This window comes from Erythrolamprus reginae, chromosome 1, assembly GCF_031021105.1.
Source record: "Erythrolamprus reginae isolate rEryReg1 chromosome 1, rEryReg1.hap1, whole genome shotgun sequence".
Classification (NCBI taxonomy): Eukaryota; Metazoa; Chordata; class Lepidosauria; order Squamata; family Dipsadidae; genus Erythrolamprus; species Erythrolamprus reginae.
Genome location: NC_091950.1, coordinates 175,282,246 through 175,304,823, shown reverse-complemented (window position 1 = coordinate 175,304,823; position 22,578 = coordinate 175,282,246). Strand labels below are relative to the sequence as shown.

Genomic DNA, 22,578 nt, shown 5'->3' with positions numbered 1-22,578 from the left:
AATCTCAGTCTTATTGAAATAATGCATCTTTTAAAAAGAAGGATCAAATTCTGATTCTGTACAGCTTCATTTTAAAGTGCTAAAATTATGGATTATTGTCAGAAATAGTTCATTGTTACCATCATTATTTCAATTTATATGCCGTTCAACTTGTGATTTAGATATTTAAATAACACTATTTCAGCTATTAGTCATTGGCTTTTCTCCTGCTCCCTTCCTATGCCACTCTTGCTCAGAATAAAATATTCAAAAGTTGTACCTGTGTATAGAATGTTTGGTGTACAAAACAGTTGGCACATCCTTAACATCTCTCATAACTAAAAAAGAATTTCAGGTGTTATTGAAATGGAAACGAGGGGAAGTTTTTCTTTTTATAGCAAAACAAAATTAAATGATGCATGAGTCAATAGTGCATTCTTTGTTTCAGGATGATGATTGAAATATAAGGGAATTTACAAAGAACATTAGTCTTAATAGTTTAGCTATATTGTAGCACAAGAGGCAGCTACTGTCATACTATAAACTTCAAAAAAATTAATTTGTTGTGCAAAGTTTTAGGTGAAACAGATTTCTAGATAGCAGTTACAAGATTTCAATTTTCCATATTTCAGATTTTAATATATAAATCAACCTTTGTAACTTGTTTGTCTTCTAGGGTAGTTTTGCAGAAAATCTTGCATTTCTTCTGGAAGCATTAAAGAGAGGTAAGCATATCGCTTTGATGGTTAATAGCATAGAATGTATGGTTTACTTTGTCACTGAAAGTTAGAAAATTTACAGAGGTGAACTGAAATTAGATTGCACTTGGAAAATGCTTAACATTTTCTGTGGGCTAGAAACTTGAGTCCTCAAATAAGCAAAATTAACATTTCAAAAATACAAATATGCTGTCTGGTTATTGAGAGGTAAAGCTTTGCATAACATTTTGTGAACAATGTTCTTGACATTCATGGAGTTCTTGGCTTTTGTCATGTTGTCTGGAATTCCTAACCTGTAGACATCAATAAAATACTTAGAGTGCTTGGTAATATGTCTTCTACCACTTATGGGCTGCATCTATGTCCCTCTGTATTTTTAAGGAGAGCTGGGAGTGTGTGATAAGGTGGATCTGGGAGGTAATCAATGCTCCTTTATTGAAGGGGTGTTTCCTGCTGCTTTGAATGAGGAAACACAGCCTTGTTTAGTGACCTTAGTTGGGACCAGCAACCCAGTCGTGCAAAATGGTCACTAACTGGAACTGTGGCTGCTTGTGATCGTTAGCTTTCTCTTGCTTTACAAAACTAAAAAGTCCTAAATGCCAGGATTGGTTATAAATTTACTGTTTCATCACCATTGCAATTGTGGGTAGTCACTAAATGAGACAGTCACTAAAGAAGGACTATCTCGTGTTTCTTCCCTGGATCCTCCGCTAGACAATATTGTTCTTTAGCATACCCCTTCTAGAGGAAGTAGATTGTGTGGACCCTTTTTAGTCAATTTAGATCTGACTAAATACACTGATTATCTTGGTACTTGATAGGAGGAATAAATCCCCTTCTCTGTGGTGCTTCTAGTTACTTCCAATCACCAGTAACAGTGATTAGTTATTTAGTAGAGGAGGAGAGGTCAGTCTAATCGGGAAAATAGGAAGCTGTTTAGGGTTAGGGTTATTAGTATTAGGCATATTTAGTATCTTAAGTAATAAAGACAATAAAAATGTAATAAATGTGCCTTAGTTTGAAAATTATTTTCAATAATAGTTATTGTATTTCTTGTCATTATATTAATGTATGATTTTTTTCTTATAAGTGCTCAGCTGTGCATGATTCTGATGGTTTAAAAGTCCACCCAGTAAAACAGAAAATAAATATGTACCTATTTTGTAGTGCTTAAAATAGAAACAAAAGCTGCATGCATATACAGTAAAATTGAACTTTACACTGGATCAACAATATTTCATGTATTTTATAATTTTGGATCAATGATGAATTTATGAAAGTATTGTTCTTCATATAGGGTGGAGCTAACATCCAAGGATGGGATGACATTGTACATTCAGCCAATGAGAAGTAAGTCTGTCAAATTGTAGATTTCGGCCTGTGCCTCAATTTCCCCCTCTTTGATTCAGTCCTTAGACTGAAAGGTCGTATGTGCTTGGATCTCCCATCGTGGCATAGAATTTTCATCCTTCTACGGAATCGTTTTCCCCTCACCTGACTCCAAATAACAGCAGCAGAGTCACTGGGGTTGAATTCGGCTCGAGGTTCCCTTTCTGCCTGGCCTCTGTAGCTTCCAACTCCACATTTTGAGATATCAATTATTTGCAGACGTTGCGGGTCTTGGCTGCACAGGATAAATTCCTGGTTTCACAGGGCTCAGGAGCTTGTCATCCCTAATTTCTGTCCCAATCTATCTCACACCTTAGAGAGACTTTGGCATACCCTTGATTTTAGGCAGGCCCTCAAGATATACACTAAATGCACGTCCACGCTGCACAGGACGGAGGCTCTTTTTATCTCCTTCCAACCTAATTCTTTGGCCAGAAGGTATCACCTTCCACTGTTGGAAGAGGGCTGCGTAGCACCATTGTGGGGGCTTACAACCTCCAGTAATTACCAAGACTGGCTGTGCACTCAGTGTGCAGCGCAGCAACAATGATAGCATGGTCCACGCAAGTGTCCATTGAGGAGGTTTTCAGGGTGGCCACTTGAGCCTCACCAATGCCATTTATCCACCACTACAAAATTGAAGTTTTTGCTTCGGTGGAAACAGCCTTTGGTCGCTCGGTTCTTTAGAGAGTACATTCGCAGACTGTGAGCATCACCCAGATTGAACCCTTCCAATATACAGATGACTTTGATATGTCCCATTCTTGGATGTTAGCTCCATCCGCTATGGGGCATTGGTCTTATCTGATACACCTCTTCTCATAGGATAGAGCTAACATTCAATCCTTCCCAAAGTCAGTCTGGTCTGTGTTCCAGGACATCAAATTGTGATCTTTTATGAGTGGAACTTGGGAGATCACACACCAAGTCTCCATTGTTCTTCACTAAAGAGGGAGAAATGGAGGCAGAGGCGGATATCTACAGTTTGAGACTCAGTCCTCATTGGCTGAATGGATGGTGTCATCCCAGTCTTTGATGTTAGCTCTATCCTACGAGAAGAGGCGTATCAGGTAAGACCAACGCCCCTTCACTTTATTTATTTTTGTCAAAACTATTTAGAAAAAAATAACATAATATTGCCAAAATATAATAGTGGTCATTATGTTGAAAAGTGTGGAAAATATTTGGCTGATTAGTTGTTGAGACATATCTAGCCCTTGAATTATATACGCAAACTTGATTAGTTTTTTTGTCTGCGTGGTTGTAGGCTGTCTTGTTTTTTACATTGAACTTGCCTCACATTTACAGTAGGCTTATCAGTGCATGATGCCACAAAAGTTTTGTTTATCAACCAGTTTGTCACAGCCCATTGCTTTATTCAACAATAAAGGAAGAAAATGTTGATTAATTATATAACGTGTACAAGTACTACTTAAAGTTATTTATATAGTAAGTAATTGACATCTCAGTCACTTATACGGAGGTTTTCTTAATATTCAGATTGTAAAGTAAGCTAAAATGCAGATGAATGTAATAACCTTAAGGTTTCTTGAAAGTTCTAATACGTATTAATTTGATTTTTATGTTTTAGGAGATCGTGACCACAGTTGCCCTGTTTTGTTCATTCTAGATGAATTCGATTTGTTTGTCCATCATAAGAACCAAACATTACTATATAACCTTTTTGATATATCACAATCTGCACAGACACCTATAGCTGTTATTGGTCTGACTTGTAGGCTGGTAAGACAATACAATTTTTTCCCCTGTAAGTTATTGCGAGTCTGCAAGTTCAAATATTAACTACTGAAACTATTTCTGGTTTTGATTACAGGTAGTTTTTGACTTACGACTGGTCACTTAGCAACTGTTCAAAGTTTTGATGGACTTCCCCCACAGCCCCCCCTCTCCCTAATTTTGAATTATGTGACTGATTTTGAGTGCTCAGTACCAGCTCACATTTATGGCTAATTACAATGCCCTTGTGGTCATATGCCTGCAATTTATGACCGTTTTTCTGAAAAACTGTTGTTTATTTCTGGTTTCTGGCAATAACCAGCCCTTGGCAGACAACGAGTTGACTTAACAACTGTAGCATTTGCTTAATGACGGCCGCAAAACAGGTTGTAACATTGAATGGTCATATGATGTCCTGTTTTATGATTAATACGACTTAACAGTGGTAATTGCCATAGTGCAATTGCAGTTGTAAGTCAAGGGCTACCTGTAAATGCAAGTAAAGTTGCTTTCAGGAGTCGTGAATTGGTTTGATTTATTTGTTTGTTTGTTTGTTTATTTATTGATTTGATTTGATTTGATTTGTATGTCGCCCCTCGGCACACAACAGCAATAAAACAATTAATGACAAATCTAATAATTTAAAAACATTTAAATTTCATTTTAGTGTGATGCGTAGAAAGTTGTTTCACCCATAACAGTGCATGAATAATATAATAGCTAAAATTACTTCACTTGCTACTGGCTTAAATTTTCTTCCTGATGAATTTTGAAAATTGTCTATAAAAGAAAGTTTGTATAGATAGTTGTTATGTTGGTTTATTTGCTAAACCATGGAGCCTTAGTGCTCTCTGAGTCTGATTGTTGTCTTGCAGATGTTTCATTGCCCAAAAAAGTAACATCTTCACTGTTAAAATGCACTGGAATTTCTACAACTAATGAAGTTTACCTAGTTTTATGATAAAAGCATCTGCAAGAAAAGAACCAAGGTCTGAGAACACCAAGGACTCCACAGTTCAGCTCCGAGCTACAAATATTGTTCTGAGCATGGGACTACATACCCCCTGTTCAGGTTTTTGATGCTTCAAAACATCTGTTTAATATCTCTTTGGCATGGAATGCTAGACTAGATGGACAGTTGTGGTTTGATTAAATAGCTCTTCTAGTTTGCAGTGTATGAGTGTTTCATTTATTTAAAACGTGAGCATTTTAAACTATCATTGCAAGCTCTTAATATTTTATTATATTTAAATTTATAATTTAAATATAAATTTATATGAATTTATAAATGAATTTATAAATGAACTAGAAGGTTGATTCGTAAACATTTTGGTCAAAAGAGTTTTGTTCAGAGCTACTCTTGAAATTTATGAATTCTGCAGAATAATAGCATTATATATTTATCATTAAATATTCAATATCCTTGGACTAAATGCTAATTGCAAACTTTATTTGTAATCTTTGGTTAGGATATTTTAGAACTCATGGAGAAAAGAGTGAAGTCAAGATTTTCCCACCGGCAAATATACTTAATGAATTCCTTTGATTTTAAAACGTATTTGAATATTTGTAAAGAACAGTTATCCCTTCCTCAAGAATTTTCAGAAAAGTCCTTTATCCAGAAGTGGAATAGACACATACAGGTAATTTAGACATAACAAACACCTGGATTGCCTGCTGAAGGTTCTCCAGATAAACTTGGAGGAACAGAAATAACATCGACAGTTTACATTCTTGTGTGTGTATGTTAATGAATACATTGGTTCTATATATGATTGAAAAATAGGCAAGGCAAACAGTTCCACTGGGAAGCATTTGGGCCATTTTGTCCATTTTTTGGAATCCTGTAGAATTCTGAGGACCAAAAGAAACAACAAGGAAGGGAGGACAGTTATTATTAAAAGGAGGAGAATGTGAATGTGCAAATTTTGTGCTTGACATTTTGCTCCTTTACCTTCCTACACATATATACTTTTATTTATTTTCCACCTTTATTACTTCATAATGTGCACAATATCCCTCTTTTCCCTACAACAGCAACCTTGTGAGGTGGGTTGATCTGAGACAGACTGTCTAACCCAAAATCATCCAGATGGCTTTCATGCCTAACCAGGCTATACAGAGGTGCTTTGCCTTTCATTTCTTTGTGAAGCAACTATGCATTCACATACAATGTGTAGTCATCAGTGGTATAAAATATAAAGCAGTCCCTTGAGCCTGGAAAAAGATACAGCTGCTTTACTACTTTCATGGGAAATGTACGCAATCCTGTAATCTGAACTGTAGCCACTATGAACTATAACGATCCATAATCATGAATGTGTCTCTACTATCTACTTCTTAAGCTAAACTTCTGAGAGCTTCTTCACTATGTGGAGTTGAACAATTGAATGAGTCATTCAGGCAATGAGTCATTGTAGGTTTATTCAGCTTCCCTTCAATCTGGTTCATAACATTCTCTAAACAAAATACATTTTAAGTGAGATGTTTATCTATAGACCCAGATACTGCTTAAAAGTTTTGAATTTTTAAATAGGACACAAAATGCCAAGCATTAGAATAGTTAGCATATACCCTGAGAGGCAACTTTTAAAACACAATTTACAGGATGTATTAAAGTAATTTATTTAGCAATTGTTAAATGGTTAAACAATTGCCTTAAAATTTAATTTAATTTCCCACCAGTTGAGCAGTGTTGATATATTTTCTCCTGCTTCGATTCAACGACACCTTTTCCCCAAAAAGTGCAACACATGTGACTCTTACTTATTTTTGCAGAAATTCTGGTACTTCTGGTTTCTGCTGTTAAATAAATTACTAGGATTGTTAAATGAGGACATTGCATGGTTGCCAATCTCCTGATGGCTTCCTCATTCTTTGCTTATAAGAAGCCAACAGAGGTTACAAGTGGGGATCATGTGACTGTGGGATGCTGCAGCGTCATAATTGCAAGTTCACAGTCACGAGGGTGATGTAAATATAACAACCAGTTGTAACTATCTCATTCCGCACCATTGTAAATTCAAATGGTTGCAGAATGAGTGACCATTAAGCAGTCTACTATATTCCATTCTCTCTAGTAAGGCATATTTGTGTTATTGATAATGTAATCTTAAATGTTTTGATACATAATCTTATGTTTCAATTTAAATTAAGAAACTCTTAATGTTTACTTTGTATAAAGATGTTACAGTAGAGTGATCAATTATTCTAAAATTAATTTTAGTCTCTTCTGGAAGACACAAAAGTTCAAGATGTTCTACAAAATCAATTTTATTATAATAAAGACCTGCGGTGTCTGTTCATGTTGCTGGTAAGATGTTAGTATTTTAATTTCTTATTTCTAATCAAGAAATAATCTAGCAATTCTGATAAATGGAAAAAAAATAGTATTGCTAAGAAAAAAAATCAGATTTTTTTTTGCTAATAATCAATACATGATAAATGGTTTAGATATTTTTGCATAAACTTTAACAGATAAAATAAAAATCTGGAAGTAATTTTCAGGGAAGGAAAAATAATTTAAATTAAACAATTGAATGTTAAGGACAATGGACTGTACTCCAATTAACACCTTGTGTGAATTTGAACATAAAAGTTTTTGTGATGAATCTATTGCAAGAATAAAATTGTGGATTTTCAAAATGTCATTTAGTTAGGACCTGCAATTTGGGTGCAGAATTGAAAAATGGATTTACTACTCAGAAGATTTTTTTTGGAACATTCTGAGTGGAACGTCTTACAACAAAACAGAAATCAACTTAACTAGTCTAATATAGAAAACCGTGGGAATTTGCTCATTTATTTCTCCTGTAATGGTAGTGCCATGTTGATTGCTATTTACCACCCAACCTCTATAAAGAGATGGTGTGATGGAACCATGTTGCCACTCTCAATTCCAACCAAAAAGCACAAATCCAAATAAACCTCAGCAAAAATATCTAAATCTGCATCACAAGATTTTCACATGATTTGGCTTTATGCCAAGCAGATACTTATTATTGATCCCTGATCAAGTTCTCTAAGATAGCCAGTATGAATTTACCTTCTTGGAGAGTACATTCATCTCCTGATTTGTCTTTATCTTGGGCAAATCCAATACAGTATACAGGGTTATTTATTCGGAGCATCAAAAATTACTGCACCTCTTTCCTCCAGTAATAATCTAATTATTATTGCTTTTTGTGAGAAATTTGATAGTCTCCTGTGCACTGCTAAGGAGAGTCCAAGCAATGGGTTAAACTTTGGCCAGTTATCAAGGGACTGAGTTATTTTTGAGTTATTTCTGTTTCAGTTTCCACTCAGTTTCAAAACTCAGTCGATTAGAGGGACATGCTTTTCTCCAACTCAGCTATTTTATAATCAACTAAATTTCTGCTTGGACTCTCAGCAATTTTAAAATTCACACCATATGTTGCCGGCGGGTGTGCAGGTTAGTTGGTATGCCGAGGAGAACTGCCAATACCAAAGAGTTGAGGCAGCTGGAGCCCCTGCTCTATGGGACTTTACTCTCCCAGAGGAGCATTATGGAGCTATGCTCTTCGCTGGCAGCACAGGATTGAATCGGAGTCCCTGCCCCACGTGCCTATACTTCGTCCTACAGAGCCCCCCCCCCCACAGCTGCTTTTGCAGGGAACCATTATTACCTATGAGGATTCCTCTTTCAGGTCAGCACTTCTGCAGAATGATCGGGGGAGGGTTATTTGATAATGCAGCTTGCCTCTCAGGTCCGTTTCTGCTGGCAGCCATTAGAATGCTGCTCTGTCTGTTCCTAGGCAGATCACTCTTTGCTTGTTTGGGTGCCCTCGGCCATTTTGAATTGCTTGCCTCTGGGCAGATGTCATGGCTTTTCAGTGCTGGCTGCCATTTTGCTTGTCCACATATCGGAGCTACTGATTCAGCTAGTGCCAGTGGCCATTTGTAATGGCCAAAAAGCTCTGTTTGCAATTTTGCCTGGTGATTCTGATCACATGGCTGTGTCTTTGCTTGCTGGAATGCCTTTCTTTTGCTGATTACAGAAATACATTGATTTGTCCTTATAACTTGTCTAGGATGAGTTTTAGTCCCAGACATCTGTTGGACCTATTGCCACCTGTCTCCTGGCCCACTTGGAGTTTGAAAAGGCCCAGAAACAGGCTGCTGTGTCTGTACCTCTCCAACCATCCCCTCAACAATTAACCTAGTAGCAGCTTCAGATGACACAACTTTCACTGCCTCACCCATCACTTCAGACTACCAATCTGCAAGTGACTACAGGGACTACAACAACAGTGGATTGGTTTCCTGAACATCTTGTCAGTGGTTTCAGCTCATGGATCCTGAAGAGGCTCCTTTGCAAGGGATCCCAGCCCGTGGGGCCATTCTTCCTCACGCTCCCACCACATCCACTTCCAGAGCACCTCCTTCGGCAACCTTCACCCCCACAGCGGTGAGGATCCATCTGGAATGGGATGCCTGGCAACATCTTTAGCTTTACTAGATAAATGGTCAAAGCAATGGAAACTGCAGTTTAATGTTTCCAAATGTAAAATAATGCACTTGGGGAAAAGGAATCCTCAATCTGAGTATTGTATTGGCAGTTCTGTGTTAGCAAAAACTTCAGAAGAGAAGGATTTAGGGGTAGTGATTTCTGACAGTCTCAAAATGAGTGAGCAGTGTGGTCGGGCGGTAGGAAAAGCAAGTAGGATGCTTGGCTGCATAGCTAGAGGTATAACAAGCAGGAAGAAGGAGATTGTGATTCCGCTAGATAGAGCGCTGGTGAGACCACATTTGGAATACTGTGTTCAGTTCTGGAGACCTCACCTACAAAAAGATATTGACAAAATTGAACGGGTCCAATGATGGGCTACAAGAATGGTGGAAGGTCTTAAGCATAAAACGTATCAGGAAAGACTTAATGAACTCAATCTGTATAGTCTGGAGGACAGAAGGAAAAGGGGGGACATGATCAAAACATTTAAATATGTTAAAGGGTTAAATAAGGTTCAGGAGGAAAGTGTTTTTAATAGAAAAGTGAACACAACAAGGGGACACAAACTGAAGTTAGTTGGGGGAAAGATCAAAAGCAACATGAGAAAATATTTTAGTGAAAGAGTAGTAGATTCTTGGAACAAACTTCCAGCAGACATGGTTGATACATCCACAGTAACTGAATTTAAACATGCCTGGGATAAGCATATATCCATCCTAAGATAAAATACAGGAAATAGTATAAGGGCAGACTAGATGGACCATGAGGTCTTTTTCTGCCGTCAATCTTCTATGTTTCTACCTTCCTCCTGAGTTGCAAGACATCATCACCAATGCCTATTCATAAGACATTGCTACAGCCTACAACAAAGGTCTCCATACCCAACTGTTCCTGGCCTGATGCAGGTAACTTAGTTGCAGGTAACTTAGTTGCAGGTTGCTGACACCTACGCTTGCAGTTCTTTCAAACTTGGTGAGGCCTCCTACAGGGTGAAGAGAGTGTGATCGATATAGAGTTACTCAACAATGAGTTGTCCCTTCAAACCAGCCCTCTTCAAGACACTGCTGCACAAAGCCAAGCTCACAGCAAACCTAAGTGCAGCGACCCAGTCTTCTGAATCCTCTGTGGATATTGACCCTGCGGTATGGCTGTTTTCTGAGCCAGAAAGAGAGACTGACTTTTTACCATCTTCACAGCTTTTTATCAACACCATGAAGAGGTCTTGCAGTCATCCTGCTGCCATTCCTGATCCAACCTTGACGGAACGCAGGTTTTACAGATTTGGTCCAGAAATCGATGAACCGTTGCAGCTTCTGATGGTGGATGCTCCCATCGCCAATTTAGTGTCTTCAGCTGTTTTGCCATCAGTGATGGCAGAGGGCCTTAAGCCTGACCAGAAGGTTGAGGCTATACTCTCACCAAGCAGCCGCTGGGTCTTTCTTTTACTGCACTTCCATCATGTGGATTAGGGAGATGCAGTCTAGATTGGGTGTGGAGGATTCTCTGCTCTGCCAGAATTTAAATAAGCCTACTGGTGGTGGCTGAGTTTTCTGTTGATGTAACACTCAATTCAGCCAAATTCACTTCTTGCTTCATGGCAGCGAGTGTCACCTCTCACTGCATGCTGTGGCTGTGCAACGAACTGGCACCAGTTCATTGGTCACCGTGATTTTGAGGTCCTTCGTTCGCTCACCTGTGGCTCTTCAGCAAGATTCTGGCTCTTCAGCAAGGTTATCCTTTCAAGGAGCCCACCCGAGTGACTGTTACCACCAATGCCAGTTTGTTCGGGTGAGGAGCAAACATGGGGTCTCAAATGATCCAGGGTCATTGGACACCGGCGGACTTAGCCAACGCCACATCAATTTGATGGAGCTTCGGACAGTAGCATTCGCCCTACAACACTTAGAACCAATTCTGTTGAACTGTCATGTTCTCGTCCTGACAGACAATGTGGCAAACCGGTCTCACCTAAACTGTCAAGGGTGCATGAGATCAAAATGTCTCATGCAGGAGGTGGTGACAATCAGATGCTAAGCAGAGTCACATGTTCTCTTGTTCCGGGAGGAACACATATCGGGGGTCTCAAATCTACAGGTGAACTGGCTCTGTTGTGCCACAATCGACCTGGCAGAGTGGAGCCTGCATCAGACTCCATCCACAAGTGGACTTGTTCGCCAATCCAACCAACACATAGTTGCTGAGGTTCTACTCCAGATTTCCTACCCCTTCCTCTCATTCCGCAGGTGATTTGGAAGTTGATTGTGGAAAAGGCAGAGGTCCTCTTTGCTGCTTCCATTGGCCCTGCCTTCCTTGGTATATGAATCCGGTGGAACTCTTGGTCTCTTGTCCATGGTGGATTCTCAATTCTAGGATATCTGTCAGCCAGGGGCCTCTATTCCACCCAGAGCCTCACTGGCTACATCTGTTTGGCACTTGAGGGGGATCTCCTGAGAGCGGACAACCTGCCAGATGATGTGGCATCTTGGCGGGAATCTACTGGACACATTTTCAATGCTATGTAGTTGGCCTATTATGCCTTTTTCCACCAGTCTCACTTTTATCCATTGACTCCATCAATTCCTCAGCTCTTGACATTCTTGCAGGCAGGACTAGACAAAGGTCTAGCTGCCAACATACTCTGGCGACAGGTTGTGGCCTTGTCCACGGTTATCAGATTTGACAATTTGCATTCTCTCTATTACCACCTGAGCATTCACAGTTTCCTGAAGGGTGCAACCAATTTGGGACCTCCAGTCGTGCATAAATACCCTTCTTGGGATCTCACTCGTACTTGCCATTTGAGCTGCTTTGAACTGTCTCACTACAATTCTTATCATTCAAGACTGCCTTCCTGGTCAGTATCATCTCAGCTAGCAGGGTTTCAGAGTTGGCGGTGCTCTCGGTGCGCGAGGATTTGTGCCACTACCACCCAGACAGAGTCATCCTCTGTCTGGATCCTTCCTTCCAAAGGTAAACTCCTGGTTCCATCATGCCCAGGAGGTGATCCTGCCAGACTTTTGTTCCAAACCACTCTCCATAGCAGCGCACAAGAGAAGTGCCATTGGCTTATCTGAACAGTCTTATCTGTTTACTGCATAGAGAGTCCAAACCTGCCTTGGTTTTCGGTACAGGGTCCCAAGGGGGCTTCCTACATATCTTCTCTTTTTGTGACTCTCATCTTGGTTTTGAAACTGGCGGGCTAGGACTAGTGGAACAGAGAGGGCTTGCTTCTATCTAAAAATAACTCAGTCCCTTGACAACCGACCAAATTAATTCATTGCTTGGACTCTCTATGCAGCGCACAGAGAGGACTGTTCAGGTAAGCCAATGGTACTTTTATGTTGGAATGAAAAATATTCTCTATTTGCAGATGCTTGCTTCAAATAATATTACTGCATCCCATCCTTATATTCGCGTATCTGACTTCCTGGAAGCCAGTAAACTCTGCAGAATGGACACAAAAGCAAATATTGTGCATGGTAAGATAATATTTGAAAAAAATGAATGTATAAATTTTCTATTTTAAAAAAGATATTTTTATTGATATTTAAAATAAAGACATAACAAGACGTACAACATTTAACATAAAAAGGAGCTACAATTGCTCCGCTCAGCATAGAAGTCTTTAATACAGAAAAGAAGAAATAATTATAGTTTAGATCAATACAGAAAAGTAAACATGTCAGTGATATATATGCTATCATAGAAATTTCAACTTTTCAATATTTTCCATCGATTATATAATTGTAATTTATACTAATTCAAAAAAACCCCTTATCTATCAAATATCTCTATATGGTACATTTCATCTAGTAAATTTAACTATTTAACAGTTTAATATCTTTAAAAAACTTTAAAAATCTTTTTTCATGTTCCAAGTTATAAACCTTCTGCCAAGTTTTATAAAATTCTGTTTCAAGTTGGTTATTCAACCCCCTCGTCATCATATCTGTTCTGTCTGGGTTCCCCCAGACGCCAACACCAACTAAAAAGAGTAGCCAGACACGCTGGTAAAAAGCAAAGTCCTTTTATATCTTTGAAAACAAACACAGATAACAAAAACTGTTCTTACAAACTGGAATGCTGTGAAGCTTCACAGAAGAGTCACGACGGCCAGACAATACAACAGGCTTCTTGCTGGCACACACACCATTGTAGATAATAAAACCCACGCCTCCCCCAAGTTTTCAGCCTTCGAGGCCACAAGCCAGAATCAGAGACGCCAAGGATCGAAGCAAGGTCACAGGACTCCCAAAAGATAACTCTCCACAATACAGGAAGGGCGGGCCTGCCTTTTCAACCTTTCTGAGGAGAACCACACCCAAACCCAGCTGTTGCCTATTAGGGATGGAAATACCTGGCTAATTGTCCCCTTCATTGTGCTGCCCTTCTCTGCCTCATATCTATGATGGCTTGTGCGTTCTCATCCAATGACTCCAGGCTACTCGCTGGGGAGAGCTCCCCCCCGGGGGTCTCAGGCTGTTCCCCCTCCTCGGCCTGACATTCCTCTTGGGATTATTTCAGAGTCTTTCCAATCTCGTTTGTATAATAATCTTGTAGCAGTTACCATATATAAAATAACATTACATTTTCTAATTGTGTATTGATTATTATTCTAAGTAAGAAAGGTAGTGATTTCAACTGAATATTAATCTTTAAAAATCTTTTATTACTATATTTGAACCCAGTTAAGCCTCCATATTTTCCAAATTTCCAATATAGGTTTGATGTATTTTAATTTTTCAGCAGTCATGTGCATTTAAGGTTATAACGTAATATAAATTTAAGCCCTTTTAGCCATATATTTTCCATCATTCTATTAATACATTATGTCTAAAGTTTTTAGCTCTTTTTATTATAACAGCTCTCTATATTAACCATCTCCCTTTGCCTGCCGTTTTTTTCCTGTAAAATGCTTTGTGTGCATTTTTTAGCACAATCTGAGTTTATACCTATATTCAATATTATATCTCTACTGTCTGCATTATAGTTTGGATACTTTAAAAGAGAAAATGCTAATTTTTATCATCTTTCTTTTCTAGGTCTGTCTGTGCTGGAATTGTGCCTCATAATAGCTATGAAACATTTAAATGACACTTTCGAGGGGGAACCATTTAATTTTCAGATGGTTTATCATGGTGAGGTGATAGTAGGTGTTTTTTTAAAGACATATTTTCCCCCTAAAGCTGCAAAGTAATGAATACATGTTTCTTAATGCAGAGTATCAGAAGTTTGTACAGAGGAAAGCACATACTGTGTATAATTTTGAGAAGCCTGTTGTCATGAAGGTATGTGTAGTTTCTTTTCTAGAAAAAGCTGGTTTCGACTCTTATCATAGAAAATTACTGTTCCAGATTATTTTAACATTTAAACATGTTTTTTTTTAAACTCTGGTGCTGAAAAATGCTTATCTGAATTTGTGTATTTGACCATTATGTTTGGTGTTGTACTGCCCTCTGGTGGCCAGTTAATGCATTCTTGTAACTTCCCATTTTTAAATTAATTTAGGGCTGATTTTGACACTCAATTAGGGCTTAGATGGATTGTGATTTTAATTTTCTTTATACTTTTCTAGTGAATTATCTTTTCAACTAGAGAATATAGTTTATACTGAATGTACACATAATTTGCTTGTCTTACTTCATTTTTAGGCCTTTGAACGCTTGCAGCATCTTGAATTGATAAAACCCGTAGAAGGCCCATCTAATTCTGTACAGAAAGAATATTTGCTAATGAAATTGCTCCTGGACAACAGCCAAGTTATGGAAGCTTTGCAGGTGTACCCAAACTGTCCAACAGATGTCAAACAATGGGCTACAACTTCAGTCCAATGATTATATATTTAATAAGTTTGAGTTGCATTGAAGATAACCAGCGATACCATTTGAAAAAAAATATTGAAATTATAGACATTTTCATTCAGTTGTTATGGGACTTGCTTAAATAATTGGAGGGACGGGTTCCTCTTCATTTTAAACAAAGTAAAAATTTCCAAGAAGTATATTATTTAGACCAAGATTAGAAATTACCATATTAAAATTTTCTCATGTATCAAATGAAAATAATCTTCATTTTAGTTGGTTTTAATTTTTTCTGAACACTAGTTTCTCTTGCCCAAAATGTTTAAAAAGAAACTTCTTAGGCAAATAAAATTGTCACTAAAGTACAGTATTTAAAAGTATCTTGTGTTCTGCTATAGTTCAGTAGGGAAGTAAGATTTTTTCAGAGAGTTGAACAGACTCAACGTCATTTTATGAACATATTAGTAGTTATTCAAAACATAGTAACTACTTTCTTAGTCTTAAAATACAATTCCAGTAAAAATTCTAATTTTGGTATATTACACCTGTTTGAATATTATAGTAACAGTTTCCCTAAGTGGCATTGTAAGTAGAAGTAACCTAGCGAAACATTACTGTTCTCTATAAAGTGTGATAAGATTGCAGACTTGGGAACTAAAACCATAAGAAGAAATCTTTTAATAATAGAGAATTCGTATCTACTCTTCATTGAATTAATGCAATGTAAAGTTAGATATTAAAGGCAACCCATTTGTAAATGACCAGATTAAATGGTTATCTACCTAACTGGGGACTGAAAAGTATAATTTGATTTTATGGATTATTCAGATTAAAAGGGACATTCTGTTTTCAGATTTAAAAAATCTGTTGGTGTGAAATTTTTGTAGGATGGGCAATTAGTTTAATAAAGCATTGCAAAAGAACAACATTCAAAATACACTGAGACACTACTTGATTCATCTAATGAAGAAAATATATTTTCATATATGAACCATGTAGTTCCTGTCATTTGCATTAGATTTTACTGTCATTTGAAGCAAAGCCGTCTCAAACCTCCTTATTTTAAAACAAAATAATACAATTAAAACTGAAATGCAAAATAACAAACAAAAGTTAAATCCTAATTGATACACATCAACCAATGAACGTAAGCAGACTAGGGCATCCTAGATTTGTTTCTAATATATGTTTTTAAAGATGTAGTGGGTGTCATCTGATGATCCCTTGAGCAATAAGAGCAGGTGGATTTTTTAATTTTTTTATATGTTAAGGGTTGTGTCAAATGTAGAAATGTCTTATCAAATACTCAAATCTCCTGTAGATATTAATTATATTTTGATTGGACTTTGAAGCACAAATTGGAATTAGTACTGGATGTTGTGATCATTTAGTTGCATATAAATATAGTGACTGTGTATTGGAAACATAATCAATAAAGAAGATTATATCTGTAATACACCTGGAAAATCAGGAATAGATACTACTACTTGCTTTTGGCATTAATCATAATAGGTATCAGAATGCTAACATGAAATGTTAAATGCAATCTCATTGCAAATCATCAAGACACTGATTGAGCATTGCTTGAAGTTTCTGATTTAATTTTGAAAAGTTGCAGTAATGAGCAAAGCTTGTTGTCAATTCTCCTAGTTCAAAGAAAGGCAAAGTGGGCTCTTCTATGACTTGTGGACTTCAACTTCCAGAATTCCTGAGCCAATCGTGCTAGCTCTGGAATTCTGGGAGTTGAAGTCCATATATCATAGAAGAGCCAACTTTGCCTACCCCTGTCCTACTTGATAAATCAGTAAAATAAGATAAAAAGCAAACTTGGAATGGATTAATTCTTACATGACACATCTTTTCGCATGTGGATTGACTGGAGAGTCCAGGATGGGTCAATCTAGTCCTCTAGCTCTATGACTATTGAATAACTGAAGACAAGCCTCCCTGATATAACTAACTCCAGTTGACAATGAAGTCAAAGCGAATCAAGTAGATCTGTACACATTCTGAATAGAACTCTTGAACCAAGAAACAATCAACAACAGCAAATTAAATCACTGCCACAATTACCCGTAAAACCCCCAGACCAGAGACTGGGCGGGTCTTGACTCCCCCGTCAATCTGCATGAGAAAGGATGTTTCAGGTAAGAACAAATGGGACATACCAAAGCAGTTTGTCAGTCCTAAGAGCGGGAAATGGTCTGGTCAGGAACTTCTGCCTCCATGAAAACCCGTTGGGCTCCCTATTATGCCTGACGCACCAGGTCGAGAAAGATCACCAGGTCATCTCATAGGTATGGATTCTGGATAGCCCAGCTTGGATAGAAGATGGGCCCCTGGGACAGAGTGACCTCTGTGGGAATGCACCAAGGATGGATGACGGACAGACCCATGAGGTTGGCAAACTACAGCCTCCGAGGCCAATGATATGCATGTGTTGATTGGATTGTTTGAGTCATGGGTTTTTAAACTGGGATGATCATTTTAATATTAATATTTGACTTCTTATTGTAACTATTTTTTATATTGTAAATCACCCTGAGTCCTTCGGGATTGGGCGGATAAAGTCGAATAAAACAAATAAATAAATAGGGAGTTACCAGAATGGCCTCTGCCTTCTCCAACAGAATCTTCCTGCTCACCGCAGGGATGAGGGGTAAGGGAGGGAACGTGTATAGCAGCTCCCTGGGCCAGGGGCAACAAAGGGCATCTATAGCCACCCACTGAGCTGGGAGCCAGGAGACAAAACGGCGAAACAGCATTGGGAAAGCAAACAGATCCAGGGCCCAGTGAGAGAACCAGTTTGACAGTTCTGAGAACAGGCTGGACAACAGGCGCCACTCTGGTCTATTGTGGCCCTGCGCAGCCAGTCCATCTAGACATTCGCCAATCCTGCAATGTGGTCTGCTTTGAGAGACAGCTGTTGTCTCTCCACCAAACAACAGGGTCTCCAATTTCTTTATGAGTAGGTGTTGTGGTTGGCTCTGGGCCAGCTCCTGCAGCGGGGAATTTGGACATTGGTCTAGGGGAATTCTCAGTTTCACAGAGACTTGTATTGTTGCCAACAGCGTCTGATAGTGAAGATACATTGCCAAAGTCAGACGGTGTAGAAGCAGAATCAGACAGACAGATGGGTGCAGCCAGCCCATTAGTTAATGACTCCATTAGTGAGACATCAGACTCGGAGGAGGATTGGTGGATAGATGCCCGTATGCGCAGGCTCATGGCTAGAAGGGACCAACTGCGCAGGCATCGTCGGAAATAAGGGAGAACACCTGTTGCTGAGGCAATTAGGTTAATGGGGTTGATGATAAATTACAGGCTTTGGGGAGTGCGCACATGGACATTTATTCGTTTGGAGAAGGATCATTGCCAAGGTTTGGACGATTCCAGGACTTCTGTTGACTTTGGACAATTCACAGTTAACTCTTGTGGACTCAAAGAAGAGGGAGCTGTGCGGAATCACAGCTGCCTTAATTGCTCTCTTTTGTTCCTGCTTTTGACCGCATTCCAGGATTATCTCGGTGAGAGAAATTTGACTGCTTAAATGTGTGTGCTTTTAACACTGTTTCAGATAAACTAGTTTTATTTCTTCTGAGCCAGCATGTGTGTTTGACTTTACATTCCTCTCTCACTGGGGGCTGTTAATGAGAAATCCGGCATAACAGTAGGAACGATCAGGTGTCCCCTTGCCAATTCAAGTGGGCCTTCATGGACATATTGTCTGTTAGGAGAACATGGCAATCCTGGATGTCCTATTGGAAGACCAGAATGGCTAATCGGACCACTCTGAGCTCCAGCCAATTTATATTGTGTTGGAACTCTTATTGTGACTACAGACCCTGGGCGACCTTCATCTTGAAATGGGCCTCCCATCCAAGCAGGCTGCCATCTTATGTGATCGTCAACCTGTCCAGATCCCTGAACAAGTAGCTCCTGGAGAGGACATTCGATTCCCACCAAAACAAGGAGCGAATGACCCTGGGAGGCACCTGGACCCTCAACTGATATGTGCTGTGGCCCTCCTTTTGGTAGGGAAGAAGGAACCATTGTATGGCGTGTATGTGAAACTGAACCCAAAGCACAATATCCAGACAAGAATTCTTGATGCCGCTGGTAGGGTCCTGATGCTATCCTGCCACTTCTGGAGAAGAAAATCTGGCCAGAGATGGAGTCGATTAGAGCTTCCAGATGCACCAGCCTGGTGGAGGGAACCAGGTGGCATTTGGCCAAATTTACTTAGAACCCATGTTCCTGAAGGGCTTGAATAGTCATTGCCAGGTCCCTTTCCGTGGCAAGTGGGGAGGCTGCCTGAATGAGCAGGTCACCCAGGTAGCACTGAATCCTAATGGGAATTGTCCTGAGGTATGCTGCCAGTGCCACCAGAATCTTGATGAAAGGGGCTGAAGACAGGGCCCTTCAGGCCAAAAGGGAGAACAGTATATTGGAAATTGCGCCCAGCATATTAAAACCTCAGGAACTGCCTGTGTCCCAGCCAGATAGGCACATGGAGGTAAGCCTCTGTAAGGACCCCGGAGACTAGGAAATCTCCCTTCCTGATTCCCTGGAGGATGGAAAAGAGGGGATGCATCTTGAACCTGTGGTAAACTAGTACCAGTTGAGCACTCTGAGATTTAAGATTGCCATCCACCCTCCTGGGGATTTTTGGATGACAACCAGGTGGAAGTAAAATCTCAGCCTGTTGATCCTGAAGTACCATTTGGATCACCTGAATGTCCAACAGATGGCCTCCTCCATTAGATGACGTCTGGATGTTTAGCTCAAGAGAGCTAAAGAAACTTATTGGATGTAAAGTGACACGCTTTCAAAGAAAACCTAGAAAGTCAAAAACACATTTGAGACAACCATGACCTGGATGACTGAGAATCTCCATACACATGCTTTAAAAAAAAAGAACACATAATCACACCTCCAAAATATTCCAAGCAAGAATTGGGAGACAAATGTGCAGGGTCTACACTTGCATTTTGTGATATAAAATTGAATAGGCTACCTCACACTTGTTTCATGTTTAATTGCTGCTACTTAAGTTCTGCTTTGCATGTTACTTTCTTGGAAAACTTTTGTGACATAAAAAGTTTCAATCGATCAGGCTTTTTGTCAGAATAAAGGACTAAATTAATTGAGTGATCATAGAAACTTGATATAGAGTAGGCACTGCTTCCTTTCCATCAGATTAATCAGTAAAAATTAAACCATTCTAAGAGAAAACAGTTAATGTACTATAGCAGTGATGGTGAACCTTTTTTTCCTTGGGTGTCAAAAGAGAGTGAGTGCATGCTATTGCGCATGTGCGAATGCCCACACCCAAAGCCTGGGAGGGCAAAAGCAGCTTCTCTCACCCCCCGGAGGCCCTCTGGAAGCCGGAAACAGTCTGTTTCACCAACTTCTGATGGGCCCAAAAGGCTCGTTTTTTGCCCTCCCCAGTCTCCAAAGTCTTTCCTGGAGTAAGGGGAAGGTAAAAATGCCCTCCCCCCAGGCTCTCTGGAAGCCAAAAAAGCCCTCCCAGAGCCTCTGTGAGCTAAAAATCAGCTGGTTGGCACACACATGCACATTGGAGCTGAGCTAGGGCAACAGCTCATGTGCCAGCAGATATGGCTCCACATACCACCTGTGGCACCCATGCCATAGGTTCACCATCAGGGATGATTTGGAAAAGTGAGCATATGTCTGACCTCAAAATATTCATGAATGCTCTCTTACATACTGAAAAAGGTCCATAATTATACCTGGCATCAAAACTGTTTCTTGAAATACATCTTTCCCAATCATACTTCACCTATTGGGTATAATTGAAAGTGTCAATGTTACTCTCTTCCAAAAAGATGTTACTCTCCTTTAAAAAATCTACTTTTTCTGTTACCATAGAAAGAGAGTGAAAAGAGTACTATCTAGAATAGGGTGACAAACCTGATTACATTGCGGGCCATATCAGGATTTGCTTGTCCTTGGGGGGCCAGGGTAGGTGTGGCTTAGTCATCACAGTTGACTGGATTGGCATGGTCAGTGATCCAAGGCCAGGGTGGCACCTCATCATCCCCAGGACAACCCTGTGGGACAACTCTGGGCTTATCAAGGGCAGGATTTGGCCCATGGGCTGCGTGTGACTTGTCTGGTCTAAAACATGGAAGGGTCCAACCATTTGGTTTGCCTAGGTTGCATTGAGCGAAGAGGAATTGTCTTGGGTCACACATAAAGTTTATAATATATATAAATCACATATTAATGCTAAGTTTACAATCTTGTGCGGCCACATTACATGCTGTCCAGGGCTGCATGTGACCTGTGGGCAGTGGGTTGGACACACCTGATCACAGCATGCACAAATAGCCCATGACTTTTTGAAGGTTGCTAAGTTGGGGCCATCAGTTGCCCAACTTAGTATGTAAAATAGGAAAAAATAATACTTAGTTGTTCAACAGTATCTAAGTGTCTTGTGCTTCCTCAACCCCCCCCCCCCCTTTGGAAGATAAGTGATAATTTAGACCTCATTCTTAGAACAAGCAGTACTCAACTACAATAGGGCTTCTCCTAAATTGTGTCCGAAAATATGAAATATGTAATCATAGGGCCATGATTTGTATGACTGTCTTCAGTCATTAGTGTTAGGAATTGCAATCCTGGATGACATTTCATTGTAGTACCATATAAGGTAAAAGGTAGAAAGTAAGAATGCTGAGTCATTGGGTGTGAACTGCAATGTGATTGGCCCAGAGCAGTATAATATGCAGATCAACCTTACTGTTCCCTTTTTGGTCTGGTCGTTGGTGGTCGTTTGCAGTTGATGGTGGTCGCTGGAGCAGTTTGAGTGTGAGTTTGATATCGAGTAGAACTGAGGTAGTGATATGAAGAAATGGGTCTCTTATCTAGTCCTCCTGCATTACTCTGCATATATACAGTATATCTGGACAATTAGGACACTTTGCCCTCCAATGACTTTTTTCATATAGATTCTGTACATTAAGAATCACATCAATTGAGCTACAGAGTTTGTAATTTTTTATTCAGTCAAATTATCAGTTTAGCTTATCGGAACTATCAAGCTTTTTAAAGTTCAATTATATCGAACATAAAAAGAGAAGGGAGAATTTCTTTACATGCTTTATTTAATTCATGATTTCCCATAGATGTAATTCCCTCAGTGGCACTTTCTGTATCTGTTTTTCTCTGGGTGATATACAGTCTACTTCTGCAGGGTAAATGTAATTGTAAAGAGTTGCTGCTAATATTGGCCAACACCATTTCCAGTATAAATGTATTTTCAGTTTTAATTATTCCTAGTAGCCAAAAAACAAATCGAAATGCTGCTCTTAAGACTTACTTTCTGCCAAAGGACATTTCATTTGTGACTGCTGAAACACAATTATAATTCAGTTTCCAAATTGGAAAAACAAAATCTGAGAAAAGTAACCGTTTTTATGTACAATATAAAGAACAAATCAGAACAGTGGGCGAGTCA

The 22,578-nt window shown here is 39.3% G+C and overlaps 1 protein-coding gene across 5 annotated transcripts in view; it reads left to right on the top strand.

The window, feature by feature from the left end:
- The window catches only part of ORC4 (origin recognition complex subunit 4), a 45,778-nt gene extending 30,313 nt beyond the window's left edge, over positions 1-15,465 (top strand). For all 5 annotated transcript variants that reach the window (XM_070731505.1, XM_070731501.1, XM_070731502.1 and 2 more), the window contains 8 exons: positions 656-704; positions 3,679-3,830; positions 5,294-5,467; positions 7,051-7,137; positions 12,665-12,773; positions 14,337-14,432; positions 14,515-14,582; positions 14,946-15,465. In XM_070731505.1, the coding sequence (XP_070587606.1) occupies positions 656-704; positions 3,679-3,830; positions 5,294-5,467; positions 7,051-7,137; positions 12,665-12,773; positions 14,337-14,432; positions 14,515-14,582; positions 14,946-15,128 (918 nt within the window). In that variant the 3' untranslated portion in view covers positions 15,129-15,465. The remainder of the gene's footprint in view (positions 1-655; positions 705-3,678; positions 3,831-5,293; positions 5,468-7,050; positions 7,138-12,664; positions 12,774-14,336; positions 14,433-14,514; positions 14,583-14,945) is intronic.
- Positions 15,466-22,578: the final 7,113 nt, after the last annotated feature.